The sequence below is a fragment of the Hypanus sabinus genome, chromosome 29 (assembly GCF_030144855.1).
Source record: "Hypanus sabinus isolate sHypSab1 chromosome 29, sHypSab1.hap1, whole genome shotgun sequence".
In the NCBI taxonomy this organism is placed as follows: domain Eukaryota; kingdom Metazoa; phylum Chordata; class Chondrichthyes; order Myliobatiformes; family Dasyatidae; genus Hypanus; species Hypanus sabinus.
The window spans coordinates 16,319,035-16,336,714 of NC_082734.1; the positions used below are offsets into that span (position 1 = coordinate 16,319,035).

Here is a 17,680-nt window from a genome sequence, read left to right on the forward strand (position 1 = left end):
TGAGAGCATCATGACTGGCTGCATCACTGCCTGGTATGGGAACTGTACCTCCCTTAATCGCAGGATTCTGCAGAGAGTGGTGCAGACAGCCCAGTGCACCTGTAGTTGTGAACTTCCCATGATGCAGGACATTTATAAGAGCAGGTGTGTAAAAAGGGCCCGTAGGATCACTGGGGACCCAAGTCATCCCAACCATAATCTATTCCAGCTGCTACCATCCGGTAAATGGTACCACAGCATAAAAGCCAGAACCAGCAGGCTCTGGGACAGCTTGTACCACCAGGTCATCAGGCTGATGAACTCAGGCTGATTTGAGAGTACCCTATATTACATTGACTGTTATATTTATTATAAACTATGATAAATTACTATGATTGCACATTGCACATTTAGATGGAGATGTAATGTAAAGATTTTTACTCTTCATGTATGTGAAGGATGTAAGAAATAAAGTCAATTAAATTCAATTCATTCATATAACCATATAACAATCACAGCACGGAAACAGGCCATCTCGGCCCTCCTAGTCCGTGCCGAACTCTTAATCTCACCTAGTCCCACCTACCCGCACTCAGCCCAAAACCCTCCACTCCTTTCCTGTCCATATACCTATCCAATTTTACCTTAAATGACACAACTGAACTGGCCTCTACTACTTCTACAGGAAGCTCATTCCACACAGCTATCACTCTCTAAGTAAAGAAATACCCCCTCGTGTTTCCCTTAAACTTCTGCCCCCTAACTCTCAAATCATGTCCTCTCGTTTGAATCTCCCCTACTCTCAATGGAAACAGCCTATTCACGTCAACTCTATCTATCCCTCTCAAAATTTTAAATAACTCGATCAAATCCCCCCTCAACCTTATACACTCCAATCAATAGAGACCTAACTTGTTCAACCTTTCTCTGTAACTTAAGTGCTGAAACCCAGGTAACATCCTAGTAAATCATCTCTGCACTCTCTCTAATTTATTGATATCTTTCCTGTAATTCGGTGACCAGAACTTTACACAATATTCCAAATTTGGCCTTACCAATGTCTTGTACAATTTTAACATTACATCCCAACTTCTGTACTCAATGCTTTGATTTATAAAGGCCAGCATTCCAAAAACCTTCTTCACCACCCTATCTACATGAGACTCCACCTTCAGGGAACTATGCACTGTTATTCCTAGATCTCTCTGTTCCTCTGCATTCCTCAATTCCCTACCATTTACCCTGTATGTTCTATTTGGATTATTTCTGCCAAAATGTAGAACCTCACACTTCTCAGCATTAAACTCCATCTGCCAACGTTCAGCCCATTCTTCTAACCGGCATAAATCTCCCTGCAAGTTTTGAAAACCCACCTCATTATCCACAACACATCCTACCTCAGTATCATCAGCATACTTACTAATCCAATTTACCACCCCATCATCTAGATCATTTATGTATATTACAAACAACATTGGGCCCAAAACAGATCCCTGAGGCACCCCGCTAGTCACCGGCCTTCATCCTGATAAACAATTATCCACCACTACTCTCTGGCATCTCCCATCTAGCCACTGTTAAATCCATTTTATTACTCCAGCATTAATACCTAACGACTGAACCTTCTTAACTAACCTTCCATGTGGAAACGACTGAACCTTCTTAACTAACCTTCCATGTGGTACTCATTCATTGAGTGATAAATATAAATATTGAGATTACATGCCCAACAAGGCTGGCTAACATTTCTATTTTGTTAAATTATCAAAAATGCCGTGAACAACTTTGATCTGATGGTACCAAGAGAAATTTCTGTTTCACACCGGAGGCTCTGAGCTTCCAATCACATAAGTCATAAATCAGAAACACTTGGTTTATTTTATCTAGCATGGACTAAGTTCCCAGGCAAAAATTTATTGTAGCCTTCTGTGCTATAAATCTATTATTCAAAGAAAATAAAGGTATTAGATCCCAATTTCTAGAATGTTTTAAAGCTCCTATTGTTTCAAAATTATAACAGTAAACAATTAGTTTATGTTAAATACAAAACAGTATCTGAACCAATCATTTTGTTTTCGCATGCCCATCATTTGTTTCAATGATGAGCGAGCCTTTGTGTTGGAAAACTTCTCCTTTCCCCACTGTACAGGTTTGAACATTAACAAAAGATATTAATTCATAGTCTGTATAATAAAGTTGCCTTTCCTCTTCACCATTAGGAATATATTCTGAAAGGTGTGGTGAATGCTGCTCTGGGACAGGAACAGGGCTCGGTGAGTTGAGTATTTCATAAATTATATTGCTGTAATGCATTGTCAAGTCACATTCATAAATTCCTATCCTTTAATATTATGAAGAGAGTAACTATCCATGCTCTTCTGAAGAAGCACAAAGAAACAGGCAAGGTTGAGGACCAGAAACGCAATGGTTGGCCGCAGAAACTGAGTGCAATAGATGAGAGATACATCAAACTGACCTCCCTTCTAAATCAGAAGAAGTCCATCACTGCTCTCACCTCTGAACTCATGGAAACCACTTGTCTGAAGTGATCTTCGTGGAAGAGTTGCAGCCAAAATGCCATTCCTCTGAAGTGGAAGCAAAGCCAAGAGACTCACCTATGCATAGAAACACAAGGACTGGGGTGTTGAACAATGGCAGCAATTGCTCTGGACTGATGAGGCAAAATTTGAAATTTTTGGAGGCTGCTTGTCCGTAGAGAAGGTGGAGAACACTCCACGGAAGAGTGGCTACAGCCAACAGTAAAGCACAGCGGAGGTTCCCTGCAGGTTTAAGGCTACATTTCTGCAAATTGAATTGGTGATCTGGTCAGAATTAATGGAATCCTCAATGCTGAGAAGTACAAGCAGGTTCTCATCCATCGTGCAATATCATCAGGGAGGTGTGCGATTGATTCCAACTTCATGCTGCATCAGGACAATAACCCCTAACATACACCCAAGGTAATAAAGAACTACCCTCAGCAAAAAGAAGAGTAAGGACTTCTGCAACAGATGGTATGGCTTCCGCAGAGCCCCGATCTTAAACTTCACTGAGGCTGTCTGGGATTGCTCAGAAAGACAGATACAAATGAGACAACCAAAGTCTGCAGAAGAACTATGGCAAGTTCTCCAAATGCTTGGAACAACCTGCCAGCTAATTTTCTTATAAAACTGCACCACAGTGTACCTAAGAGAATTGATGCAGTTTTAAAGGCAAAGGGTGGACATACCAAATATGATTTGATTTAGTTATTTACTGTTTAGATTTTTACTTATTGATGCAGTTATAAAGAAAGCAAGACAGCAACTATACTTCATTAGGAGTTTGAAGAGATTTGATATGTCAACAAATACTCGAAAACTTCAGTAGATGTACTGTGGAGAGCCTTCTGACAGGCTGCATCACTATCTGGCATGGGGGGGGGGGGTTGCTACTGCGCAGGACTGAAAGAAGCTGCAGAGGGTTGTAAATTTAGTCAGTTCCATCTTGGGTACTAGCTTACAAAGCACCCACGACACTAGGAGATACAGTAGCCTGAAAGCACACACTCAGCAATTCTGGAACTGCTTCTTCCCCTCTGCCATCCGATTCCTAAATGGACATTGAACCTGTGAACACCACATTACTTTTTTAATATATATTTCTGTTTTTTGCATGATTTTTAATCTATTTAATACATGTATACTGTAATTGAATTGCTTATTTATTTTTTATTATTGTTTTCTTCTATATTATATATTGCATTGAACTGCTGCTGCTAACAAATTTTATGACACATGACAATGATAATGATTCTGATACTATTTATTGCTCTTTATAGTTTTTTATATTTGTAAGTTTTTAATTTCATTGTTTTTGAAAGGATTTTTGCTTTACAGAATTTTTACGTGACTTTTGTACAGTACTGCATATCAGATGCAGTACTTAATATATTGACACAATAATATTGACAGATACTATTCTGTAGATGTACAAGTTGATATAAAGTGTATTTACAACATATAGTTAAATATACCACAATAAAATGTTACAGGCACTGTCATAAATAATGTGTACTAGGTGGTAGCAGGGTGGTCAGAGGTCTCACAGCCTGGGGGAAGAAGCTGGTTTTATGTCACCAGCTTTATTCAGCTTTCCATTTATTGTTAAATTGACCAATACTTATTGATAAGTACTGCACAGAAATTCTGACAAAGTCTTTTTGTTTGTTCACAGAGGGAACACCTGAAGATTGCACAGCAGTATTTCCAGCTGGTTGGAGGATCTGCCAGTGAATGTGGTATGTAATGGAGTTATGCAAGTGCAAGCAAGTTAAAACAGATCATATTTAATTGTAGTGGCTACTGTTCCTCTTTTCACCCAGTGATGCAAGGTGGAAAATATCAAACTCTCAATTGTGGTTTTGTGCTGCAATATTCAAGGCACAGAACTAGAGACAAGTACAAACAGTAAAGAAAGAAATCATCATTAAATTCCACTGACTCAGGCAAATTTAATCTCTGAAAAGTTCTGCCATGAATTGAAGTGCAAGTTAGTGTGCTTTCGTGGCGTAAAACAAAACAACACTTGAGATACAAGGTGGTGAAGAAATGGAAATAGGCTGTAAGTAGCCCCTGAGCTGTCTACTATTCAATAAGATCATGGCCAGTCCTGTGCCTCAGCTCTCCATTTCTGCCTTCTGTGCATATCCTAGGAAATAGTGTGAACCACTTCTGGAATACCTTCAATAATCGAGCATCCACATCTCTCTCCTCTTTATTTCAGTCCTCATATCCCAAAACAACTATCTCTTACTTATAGAATCTGCCATTTATGATTTTCTAAGCATCTCCTACCATGTCTTTAATAATAAGTTCTAGTATTTAGTCATCAACAAACATCTGGCTAATTAGTACAAAGGTCGCTATTGTTTCTCTCACTCCCTTGTTGAGACACAAGTATCACAAAACATAAAATCTTACGTAATATCTTAAAAGTATTTCTTCTTGTATTTGAGTCACAGCCCTGTGCTGCCTTGATAATGCAGCTGAAAATCAGTAGATTATTTAAAAATAATTAACATTTTGTGTATTTGTAACCATCCACTAGCAATTCTAAAGTACAACCAACTTTTTAAAAAAGTGTGTGTGGAGTTTATTAATTACTCTGAGGTACAATAATCTATTACTTAAATAAAACTGTGCCAGTTGGTATCCTTGAGTCTATCCAGAAAGGCGAAGTGATTACAAATGGAATTAATTAGCTAAAGTTCAAAGTAAATTTATTAGCAAAGTACATATATGTTATGATTAACAACCCAGAGATTTGTTTTCTTGCAGGAATACTCAGTAAATCCAAGAAACACAATAGAATCAATGAAAGACCGCACCCAACAGGACAGGCAAATAACCAACATGCAAAAGTCAACAAACTGTGCAAATACAAAAGAAAATAAACAAACAAACAAATAAATAAGCAATGCATATCAAAAACATGAGATGAAGAGTTCTTGAAAGGGAGTCGTGGGTTTATTTATGTTGATTAACATTGTGATGGAGGTGTGGCTAATCCTTAGTGAGACAAACTTCCAACATGTTATTTTTTGTAAGGCGGCACAGAAAAATCTGCAAAATGAGGACACGTGTTCATACTTGCATACTTTTAAGGTGCTTGAAAGTAGGTACCAAGGGGATGTCAGGGTTAAGTTTTTCACACAGTGTTCTGGGTGCATGGAATGCACTGCTGGTAGCGATGGTGGAAGCAGATACAATAGAGTCTTTTAAGAGCCTCTTAGATAGGTACACAGAACTTGGAAAAATAGAGTGCTAAGCATTAGGGAAATGCTAGGCAGTTTCTAGAGTAGGTTACACGGTTGGCACAACATTGTGGATCAAATGGCCTTTAATGTGCTGTAAATTCTCTGTTCTAAAGTCCCAGTCTAACCTAGCAGAAACACTTGTCAGATAATTATAATGTTTACAGATCATTTTACTAATTATTTCTACTCACTATGGAGTGCTTAGACCAGCACACTTGCCCATCCTGAGGCAAATATTTGGAAAATAAGATTTTCAGATTTAGCTTTTATTTGTAAATAAAAACATACAGTGAAATGTGTTGTTTGCGTCCAGTCAAACCAGCGAGGATTGTGCTGGACAGCCCACAAGTGTTGCCGTGTTTCTGGCACCAGCATAGCGTGTCTGCAACTCATTAACCCTAACCCGTACTTCTTTGGAATGTGGGAGGAAACCTACACAGTCATCCCACTCCTATTTACATGTGATACAGAGGGAATTTTAAGGTGGAAAACCCATCTTTCTGAAAGAACCTTTCCACAGAATAGCTTTTAACATGGTACAAATACTGATTAGTGTTGGAATGAGAATGACTAGATTAGTTAAATTCCATTCTTATATAGTTTTCTACTCTTACCACAAAACTTCAATCTTATTTTTAGATACCATCCCTGGTCGTCAGTGTATGGCCTCCTGTTTCTTCCTGTTGAAACAATTCGAGGATGTTTTAATCTACCTAAACTCTGTCAAGGTAGGTCACCCAAGCATTCCACCTAGTTATCACAACATTGGATAGTGTGCACAAGTCCTTCTGTAAAATGATGTTGAGGTCATGTTACAAGAACAGTAATCCAGGAGCATGGGGCAATATTTGAATGAATGAATGATCTTTATTGTCATACACAGGTACAATGAAACTCTGTTTGGTTTCCTCTCAGGCAATCAAACAAGGCGGTAGATAAAAACAAGACAGTAATAGAAAAACAGTATTAAATAGATAAGTAGCAGAAAATAAGTTGCAGCAGCACCAGAATATCACAGTAATGCACAAAGTGCCATTAGTGCAAGTATTTGAGTCCATGTGTGTGCTCACAGTTTCAATCATTGGTCTGTGGGAGTGGTGTGATGGAGGCCACAGCTCTGGGGTAGAAGCTGTTCCTCAGTCTATTTGTTCTGGCTTTTAGTGTCCTGAACCTTTTTCTGGACAGTACAAGCGAAGAATCAGCACTAATCTCCCACACAGTGTGGGAGTAGTAGGGTCCATATATGAGGGAGGAGGGAAGGAAATGTAGCAGATGCTGAAATCTTACTGTAGTTGCTAATGTTCAATATCATGGAAGGGAGATAAGACCTCTTCAATCACCTGATTTTCATCAGCATTCTGTCTTTAAAGCTAACACTAGAATCACTCAGTGTTCCAAAAATAGTGGATGTTGATAGAATGTGACACAGTCTTGCTCTTTCATTGAACAGAGTTACTTCTACAATGATGACCTTTTTAACTTCAACTATGCACAGGCAAAAGCAGCTGTTGGCAACTTCAAGGAAGCTGAAGAAGTAAGTTGTTGCTGTTTGTTCAAGTACTTGAGCTATAACATTGACCTTGGGCATCAGCTTGCTTAGATGAACATTGTGCAAATATTTTCAATCCATTCTGATTGCATTTATTGTAACCTTTGGTGCCAAGACCAGAAAAGGATTTACAATTTGCTCTGTTGTGAAAGAAAACACACAAGTAAAATGTGACTTATGGTTTCATTGTTTTGTATTCAATAGTGTCATTAGTGTAAGGCATCCCATGGGCACACCATCCAAATTGCACCCTCTTTCCTTCCCTGGACCCTGCAACTTAAAACATTTGTATAATCATCAATTGGACTAGTCAGATCAAACTGCAGTGAGCTGCAGGACACTGAAATTACAGACTAAAGTGCTTTAGGAGCAAAATTGTTGGAGGTACCTGACATTTGTGAAGAAAAAGACAGAGTTAGAGTTTTGATGATATTGATAATGTTGGGTCATTGATCCAAAATGTTAACTTTGTTTCCCTGCCTGCAGATGTCATTTGACCTGCTAAGTGTTCCTAGCATTTTCTGTTTTTATTTCAGATTTCAAACATCTAAAAATTGTTGCATTTCCAGTTTTGCTACCTGTTGCTTGGATTTCTGATACTTTTAGCCTGCTGTTTCAACATACAGGGGAGCTGATAAATTGACTTAGTTGATTAAATTGACATGATCTGTTTCTCTGGTCTTGGAGTAATTTCAGAATTTCTTTTGTTAATTTTAGTAAAACTGGGAACAAATTTATGATTTTTTTTATAAGGATAAAAATTGAATAGAGCATAACATCAGAGTTGGATTCTGCTGTCAGAATGTTGAATATTCATTTGATTTCTTCTTTCTGGAATATAAATGACCACACTGAGCACTTCTACAAGGAGCACTGCCACAACAAGGCTTATCTTTGATCATAAATTTACTTTGATCTTTGAACATCTTATTCTCAAATAAGATCAATGGGTTATCCCCTTATTCCATTTGTTGATCACTCTGCAAAGCAAAATGTTTCCTGGCATCCTTGCATCAAGCTGAGTTCCTTCAGCAGATAGTTTGTCGCTCCTTATTCCAGCATCTGCAATCTCTTATGTTCCCCATCAATGTAGGCTCTTTTTATAAAATTTTAACTACCAGATCCTTTTCTCAATTATAGTGCATGGTTTTCCTTTATATCATCATTCTTGTGCATGAGCAGAATATTAACTAGTTTAACACTTCCTTTTACTGAACATTGCATATTTTCAAACTTGATTTCTCAGATATTTCAGCTGATTCAGAATGAGAAGCTGAAGAATGACTACATTTACCTCAGCTGGCTGGCCCGTTGCTGTAAGTGAAACATTTGTCTAGTTCAGGGGTCGGCAACCTTTACCACTGAAAGAGCCATATGGACCCGCTTCCCACAGAAAAGAAAACACTGGGAGCCACAAAACCCGTTTGACATTTAAAATGAAATAACACTGCATACAACGTTTTTTTTTGCCTTTATGCTATGTATAAACAAACTATAATGTGTTGCATTTATGAAATCAATGAACTCCTGCAGAGCAAACGAAATTACATTTCTGCATGCAACAAAAACATTTTGAACTCCGAAAAAAAGACGTTGGGTTGAAGGTTACTACATCGTTAGCCTACCTTGGATCGAAAAATTAAAAGAAATCGCGCACTGGCGGGTGTCAGGCATTGGCAGTGGTGACGTATATTAATAGCGATAAAAACATGTAGCGGTGTGCTACACGCAGCGCTAAAATAACGACACGGCATGGGTAAACTGCAGTCAAAGATAACTTTATTCGAACTACACAGCCTTGCTTTTAAGCCTCTCTCAACCTGCCCCCCGTGGGCGCGGATGCTCCAAAAGACACTTACTCACAAACCCCCGTAGGCTATCACCCTTAGCCGGAATGCTGGCAAATTGTGAGCCGGTTTGGATGTGCCAGGAAATGGGTCGCCACAATGTTTTATTTAGATTGTATAAGATCACCATAATCTTCAAATTTAGAATTACATTTCAAAGACTAACAAACTAACATAAAATACATTTTAATTAAATACTCATCATTTATTTTCCAAAGCCACAGGGAGCCGCAGCACAGAGTTGAAAGAGCCGCATGCGGCTCCCGGAGCCGCGGGTTGCTGACCCCTGGTCTAGTTGAAGCCATGATTATATAGAACATAACTGCTTGAGGAACTCAGTGAGTTAGGCAACATCTGCAGAGGAAAAGGAATGGGTGGCATTTTCAGTTCGAAAACCTGCATCAGGACAAAAAGCATAGTGAGAGGATGGTCAGTATAAAGAGGAAAGGGGGAGGCTAAGGCAGGGGCTGGTAGATTCCAAAAAGAATGAATTCCAGCATCTGCAGTCTCCTAGGTCTCCATTCTAGAAAAGTCCTCTTTAATTTTGATGCTTAAACATTGCTGCAATTAATAGTGGTTGCACATTCCCCATCAACTGCCAACAATACATCATGTATTTAATTGACTACAGGCTGGTCCAGCTAATAAAATACTTTCAGAATCAAGAAATATTCTAGGCAAAAGTAATGATAAGTTCTGTGATGAGAGTGAGGCTGCCCCACCATTAAGCATTATGTATCTTCTGGTAATTGGTTTATTCTTGTGACATGTACTGAGAGTGAAAACACTTTCTTTTAATGCCATCAACAAATACGCTCAAAAACTTCTATCGTTGTACCATGGAGAGCATTCTGACAGGCTGCATCACCGTCTGGTATGGAGGAGCTACTGCACAGGACCGAAAGAAGCTGCAGAAGGTTGTAAATCTAGTCAGCTCCATCTTGGGCACTAACCTACAAAGTATCCAGGACATCTTTTGGGAGCAGTGTCTCAAAAAGGCAGCATCCATTATTAAAGACCTTTAACATCCAGGGCATGCACTTTTCTGGCTGTTGCCATCAGGAAGGAGATACAGAAGCCTGAAGGCACACACTCAGCAATTCAGGAACAGCTTCTTTCCCCCTGCGATCTGACTCCTAAATGGACTTCGAAGCTTTGGACACTACCTCACTTTTTTTTTAACATACAGTATTTCTGTTTTTGTACATTTTTAAATAATCTATTCAATATATGTAATTGATTTACTTGTTTATTGTGTTTTATTTTATTTATTATTTTTTCTCTCTCTCTGTTAGATTATGTATTGCATTGAACTGCTGCTGCTAAGTTAACAAATTTCACATCACATGCTGGTGATAATAAACCTGATTCTGATCTACAGAGCATTGAATACTTAAGTACATTAAGGTTGTGAAATGAAAGAAAAGGCAGAATATAGTGTTGCAGTTCCAGAGAAAGTGCAGTGCAGATAGACACATAATGCAAAGCACATGACAAGGTAGTTTGAGAAAAGAATGGTTCATTTTTATCATTTAAGGTGTCCGTTCAGGAGTTTTATAACAGTGGGATAGAAGCTGCCTTTGAATCTGGTAGTACATGTTCTCAAGCTTTTGTATCTGCTGCCTAGTGGGCATAGAGACTTTTGACACCTAAACCTAACTTTGAGGAAACCAGGAGAGATTCAATCGAATCTCAGCTGTCTAAATAATTTTAAACCTTTGTTTCTGTGAAATGTAGCTGGCTAAGTTGTGATACATTAGTCATTAAATATTGTGTGCAAACATGTTGTGCACCTTTGCAAAAACTGAACACAATCTCACAGATCCTTCAGTGGATTATAAAATCCTGAGCAGGAACCCTGTCATTTCTTCCCTTTCACCACACCACTAGACCAACTGTGGACATATCTTGGGGAACTAACTTGGCTGTGGCCTGTCTGGAACAGTGGGTAAATAAGTCAAATTACTGTGATATTTCCTTTAGAAAATGAAGATCACTGATAAGAGATTGATCCTATTAAATGCCCTCAGCTTAAAAACCATCGTATATCAATACACGATATATATGTAGTTAAGATATACAAGTAGTGCATATGCCCTAGCTTGGAAAAATACTGGAGAGATGTTTTCCAAGCTCTATCCCAAATACTTAATTACAATCTGGAACCTAACCCTTCGATTGATCTTTTTGGCACCTCTGGAGAGGGGGACATGCACCTATGTCTGACCAAACGTTGCCTCTCACTGTCTTTTGCCTCTCTTTTGGCCAGGCGCACAGTCTTGCTCAGGTGGAGGGATGCTGCCTCGCCCACCTATGCTCAGTGGCTTAGGAGCATCATGTCTAGTCTGTACCTTGAGAAGATCCATTATTCAACTCTCAACTCGGACATAAAGTTCCAAAAGGTGTGGGGACCCTTTCTTGAATATTTTCAGAATTCCCAGCCAAGCTAAAGGTTCATCCCTTCTTCCTTTCCTCTGCACATAACCCTGACTTTCAGCATTCTCCAGTAAAATTCTATGAACTCAGACATGTAAACATACAACAGTTTATGTGTTCGGAAAATACACCTTCTCTATACCAATGCAGCTCTGTGGGGATAAAGGTTCTGTTTAACCCTTTTTTGCTAATGCAATGATGGCTTGGAGATGGGAATTGGGAGGGGTAGGTTGGGACAGGAGACAACCAAAGCATGATTGTACTATGGGTGCATCTCTTTCATAGATGTGAATTGTACATTTGTTACATTTGTCATGTACTGCACAAACCTCCTTTGTACTACGCTTTCTTGATTTAAAAAAACAATAAAAAATATTGCTGAGAAAACAAGTAGTGCAAAAAAGAACAAATAAAAAGATAGTGAGATAGTGTTCACAGGTTCAATATCCATTTCAGAATCGGATGGCAGAGGGGAAGAAGTTGTTCCTGAATCACTGAGTGTGTGCCTTCAAGCTTCTGAACCTCCTTCCCGACAGTAACAATGTGAAGAGGGCATGTCCTGGGTGGTGGGAGTCCTTAACAATGGACCGCACCTTCCTAAGACACCACTCCTTGAATACTATGGTGGCTAGTACCTATGATGGAGCTGACTAATTTTACAAGTTTCTGCAACTTACTACAATCTTATGCAGTACCCCCGCACCGTACAAGACAGTGATGCAGCCAGTCAGAATGCTCTCCATGGTACTTTTGTAGAAGTTTTCTAGGGTTTTAGTTGGGAGTTGAGGTTACAGTCAGGTCAGAACATGATCTTACTAAATGCTGGATTAGCCTTACCATGTGGGCCACTCTTGCTCCTATCTTTATAGATTCAAATATCAGTCCTGACTTTTCATTCCAGTGAAAAGTAATTCTACCCTTTGTCCACTCTCATCTCCATTTCCTGCCATCTCCTTGCACCTGTATATTTGTGTATGTTAGTGGTCTTCTGTTGCTGTACGCCATCCACTTCAAGGTTTGATGTCTTGTGTGTTCAGAGATAACTCTTCTGCACTTTGCTGTTGTAATGGGCAATTCTTTGAGTTACTGTCCCTTTCCTGTCAGCTTGAACCAGTCTGGCCATTCTCCTCCTCTGGCCTTTCACCCCCAGAACTGCTGCTCACTGGATGTGTTTTTGTTGTTTTTCATACCATTCTCTGTAAATTCTGATATGTGAGAAAATCCCAGGAGATCAGCAGTTTCTGAGATGCTCAAAGCACCCTGTCCAGCAACAACAATCATTCCACAAAGTCACTTTGACTTCCCCATCCTTACGTTTGGTCTGAAAAATAACTGAACCTGTTGACCATGTCTGCATGCTTTTATGCAGTGAGTTGCTGCCACATGATTGACTGTTTAGATATTTGCATTAGCGTGCAGGTGTACCTAATAAAGTGGCCACTGAGTGTATAGACTGTTTTAACAGAACTAGCATATGACAATGCAGAATAGATCACTGGGTGCAAAGCAGTCTTACTTCACTGAAGCAGGTTTAATGAGTCAACTTTTTTGCTATGAAACTGAAACGATTATACATAGGAATGGCAGTGTGCACCAGCACAAAGACTTGAAGCCACCTTAGTCTGCTTTGTTCTGTGGTGTCCCTGTGAGAAAGCATGAAATAAATCAGAATCAGGTTTAATATCACTGGCATATATCATGAAGTTTGTTGTTTTGTGGCAGTAGTACAGTGCTATAAAAATAACTACTATAAATTACAATAGTAGGCCTCTGTTAGTCTTGATAGACCAGGGATTTGCATCTTGGAAAGTTTCCAGGGCGCAAGCCTGGGCAAGGTTTTTTTTTGTGGAAGACCGGCAGTTGCCCAAGCTGCAAGTTTCCCCTCTCCACGCCACCAATGTTGTCCAAGGGAAGGGCATTAGGACTCATACAGCTTGCCACCGGTGTCGTCGCAGAGCAATGTGTGGTTGAGTGCCTTGCTCAAGGATACACACACAAGCCTCAGCCAAGGCTTGAACTAGTGACCTTCAGATAACTAGACGAATGCCTTAACCACTTGGCCACACGCAAACACATTACAATAAGCAGTATGTATAAAAAAATAAATTAAATCAGTCGTGCAAGAAGAAGGGGGAAATAATGAGGTAGTGTTCATGGATTTATTGTCCATTCAGAAATCTGATGGTGGAGTGGAAGAAGCTGTTCCTGAAATGTTGAGTGTGTGTCTTCAGGCTCCTGTACCTCCACCTTGATGGTGATGGGGATTCTTAATGATGAATGCTGCCTTTTTGAGGCGCCGCTGTTTCAAGGTGTCCTCAGTGCTGGAGAGGCTAGTGCCCATGATGGAGCTGACTGAGTTTACAACTTTCTGGAGCTTTTCCTGATCCTGTGTAGTGGCCCCTCCATACCAGATGATTATACAACCAGTTAGAATGCTCTCCATGGTACAGCTACAGAAATTTGAGTCTTCGGTGGCATACCAAATCTCCTCAAGCTCTTAAAGAAGTAGGGCTGCTGATGTACCTTCTCTGTAATTGCATCCAAATGTTGGGCCCAGGATAGATCCTCTAGGTTCCAATATCTTTGGAACTTGAAACTGCTCACCCTTTCCACTGCTGACTCCTAGATGAGGACTGATGTGTGTTCCTTTGACTATCCCTTCCTGAAGCCCACAATTATTTCCTTGGTCTTACTAACATTGAGTGCAAGGTGGTTGTTGCGATATCACTCGACCAACTGATCTACCTCAGAAACAGAATCAGGTTTATTATCACCGGCATGTGTTGTGAAATTTGTTAAATTCACTCCTGAAGACCTTCTTATTGCTGTCTGAAACTCTGCCAACAGAAGTTGTGTCATCAACAAATTTATAGTCAGCAGATGAGCTGTGCTTATCCACACGGTCATGGGTGTAGACAGAGCAGAGCAGTGGGCTAAGCACTCATCCTTGAAGTGCACCAGTGTTAAAGCTCAGCGAGGAGGAGATGTTATTTCTGAAATGCACAGATTGTGGTCTCCCAGTGAGGAAGTCAGGGATCCAGTTGCAGAAGGTGGTACCAAGGCCCAGGTTCTAGAGCTTATTGATTAAAACTGGGAGTATGATTGTGCTGAACACTGACCTCTAGTCAATAAACAGCAGCCAGTAAACAGTTAATACCTACTATTGTCCGGGTGATCCAAGGCTGGGTAAAGAGCCAATGAGATTTCATCTACTCTGGACCTATTGTGTGACAGGCAAATTGCAGCGGGTCTAGTTGCTTGCTTAGGCAGGAGTTGAATCTAGCCATGCCCAGCCTCTCAAAACACATCGTCACAGTGGACGTGAGTGCTACTGGATGATGGTTGTTGAGGCAGCTCACTCTCCTCTTCTTGGGCACTGGTATAATCGTTGCACTTTTGAGCAGGTGGGGACCCTGACTGCAGCAGTGAGAGATTGAAGATATCCTTGAACACTCCTGCCAGTTGGTTGGCATAGGCTTTGAGAACCCTGCTGGCTACACTATCAGGGCCTGATGCCTTGCAGGGGTTCATCTTCATGAAAGGTGTTCATACTTTGGCCTCTGAGACAGAAATTACAGCATCACTGGATTCTGCAGGGATTCGCACAAGTGTAGTTGTATTCTCCCTTTCAAAGTGAGCCCAAAAGGCATCAAGCTCATCTGAGAGTGAAGCATTGCAGCCATTCATGATGTTAGGTTTGGCTTTATAGGAAGTAATAGACTGCAAACAATGCCAGAGCTAACAGGCATCCATTTCCTTCTCTAACCTCAATCTTAATATAATCTTATGTATGTCAAATGTGGACTTCTTGTACACTTCTGGATCACCAGTCTTGAATGCCACAGATCTAGCCCTCAGCAGACTACAAATGTACTGGTTGAGTTCAGGGCATTTACAAAAAAAACTAACTCTTTGCTTACTCAGCTTTTTGCCATAAAATATAAATTCTCCTAGAGCACTATAGTTTGCAGAAGAAGGTCTTTGTAACACAATAATTATCTCATTTGTGAGATATTACTGCATATCCCATGTCTTTCCCCTATTTTCTGGTGCCTAGTCTTTGCATAAAAGTGTGGTGCCGACTCAGTTTCAAAAGTTCTTATTCTTTCCATCTTTCCCAGATATCATGAACAAGAAACCACGTATGGCATGGGAGCTCTACCTGAAGATGGAGACGTCTGGGGAGTCTTTCAGCCTCCTACAACTCTTGGCTAATGACTGCTACAAGGTAAATGAAGCAAGCATTTGAGGAGAGGTTGTTGCTAAAGATATTGTACTAACTGTAGCAAACAATGTAAATATACGTTTACAAAGCTTCCAGTAATTTTTTTTTAATTGCTGTAGCGTTTGCTTAAAATGATTGTATAGAATGACTGATGATTGTATAGTTTCGCTCAGTCCAAGTTAACATGTTGACCATGGTTCATTAGGCAGAGCTAGTGGATTCAGATCCCACTCCAGAGATTTGAGCCATTATCCAGGCTGCCATTTTAGCACAGTACTGAGGAAATGCTGCACTATCAAGCATTACTGCATTTTGTTTCTTTCTCCTTGGGTGGGAATAACAAAACACATAGTACTACTTAAAGAAGAGCAGAAAAGTACTCTTCATCTCTCCGGTTGAATATTTGTACCTTGGCCAACATCATTGATCACTAAAAGCACATAGGCTGATTGGCAAAATACTGCTGATCATGTATGCAATTACTCAGCACCTTCATATTGGAGGAGAGATGTTGTTAAAAATGCCAGTTGAACGATTTCCGTCCACCTATTTGCTGCTGGGTTCCCCATTTAAACTTGCGGTGGAATGACATATTTGCACATGCACTGCTGATGTCACAGAATGTGTTGCAGAAAATTAAGTAACCTCAAATTTAAGAACGCTGGTAAATGCTGATGACTGCTGTCTCAGTGCATTGAATGTTAGCTACTTATGACTGTTATAAAATCTCATTCTTAAAGATATCAATTATAGTTAGATGTAAGTATCTCATTACTTTTCTTAATCCTTTGTTTTGATTCCTTTTTTGTAATTGTATTGAATTCACCCATTGTTCAAACTTGGCACTGTTATTCACAAAATTCCTCCAAGAAAGTACTTGTTTACTTGTAACCTATGAACCCTGTAGGGCTATTAATCTGCACCAACTACTTAACGAGGCAAATAACAGACTGATTAAGGATAAGCACGAAGAACAGCAGACATTGTTCGTTGCTGTGTGGCCCCATTTGTTGTTATACTATCTAGTGATTTATCTTATTGCTGTTAATGGGAGTGTACACAATTGGTTAGTCATTTTTCTTGCCTTCTCGGATTACTACAGTACTGTGCAAAAGTCTTGGGCACATGTATATTGCCAGGGCACCTAAGACTTTTGCACTGTACTCTATTTGACAACGTGGAGTGGAGAGCAAGTTTGTAAATCTGGCAGGAGCAAACGATATTGGGAATGCTAGGGGTGGAGAGCCACGGGAGAGGTGTGAGACAGGTGGCAGAGAAGGAGTGTCAGGGTGGGGAGTGGCGCCAGTCCAGATACACCCAGCCCTGAGACACCAAGCAAGGTTATTTGATTTCAAACAATTGCACACTACTGAATAATTAGCTGTAGAATGCTTTGGCATGCCTGAAGATTGTGAAAGCTGTTACTTAAATATATCTTTTCTTGTTATTTGCTGAAGCGTGTATAGATCCTGGTGAGAGGTCAATACTGGTGAATGAAACAATTTTCATTGCAGACATGTACTGTATATGCAAAGTCAAGTCACTTTTATTGTCATTTCGACCATAACTGCTGGTACAGTGCATAGTAAAAATGAGATGTTTTTCAGGACCATGGTGTTACATGACGCAGTGCAAAAACTAGACTGAACTACGTAAAAAAAAACAACACAGAGAAAGCTACACTAGACTACAGACCTACCCAGGACTGCGTAAAGTGCACAAAAACAGTGCAGGCATTACAGTAAATAATAAACAGGAAAATAGGGCAAGGTGTCGGTCCAGGCTCTGGGTATTGAGGAGTCTGATAGCTTGGGGGAAAAACTGTTACATAGTCTGGTCGTGAGAGC

At 40.0% G+C, this 17,680-nt stretch overlaps 1 protein-coding gene across 2 annotated transcripts in view; it reads left to right on the top strand.

The window, feature by feature from the left end:
- ift56 (intraflagellar transport 56) overlaps positions 1 to 17,680 on the top strand; it is a 60,119-nt gene that overhangs the window by 29,964 nt on the left and 12,475 nt on the right. For both annotated transcript variants that reach the window (XM_059953768.1, XM_059953767.1), the window contains exons 11-16: positions 2,199 to 2,252; positions 4,195 to 4,258; positions 6,416 to 6,504; positions 7,227 to 7,310; positions 8,572 to 8,641; positions 15,730 to 15,836. In XM_059953768.1, coding sequence (XP_059809751.1) covers positions 2,199 to 2,252; positions 4,195 to 4,258; positions 6,416 to 6,504; positions 7,227 to 7,310; positions 8,572 to 8,641; positions 15,730 to 15,836 — 468 coding nt within the window. The remainder of the gene's footprint in view (positions 1 to 2,198; positions 2,253 to 4,194; positions 4,259 to 6,415; positions 6,505 to 7,226; positions 7,311 to 8,571; positions 8,642 to 15,729; positions 15,837 to 17,680) is intronic.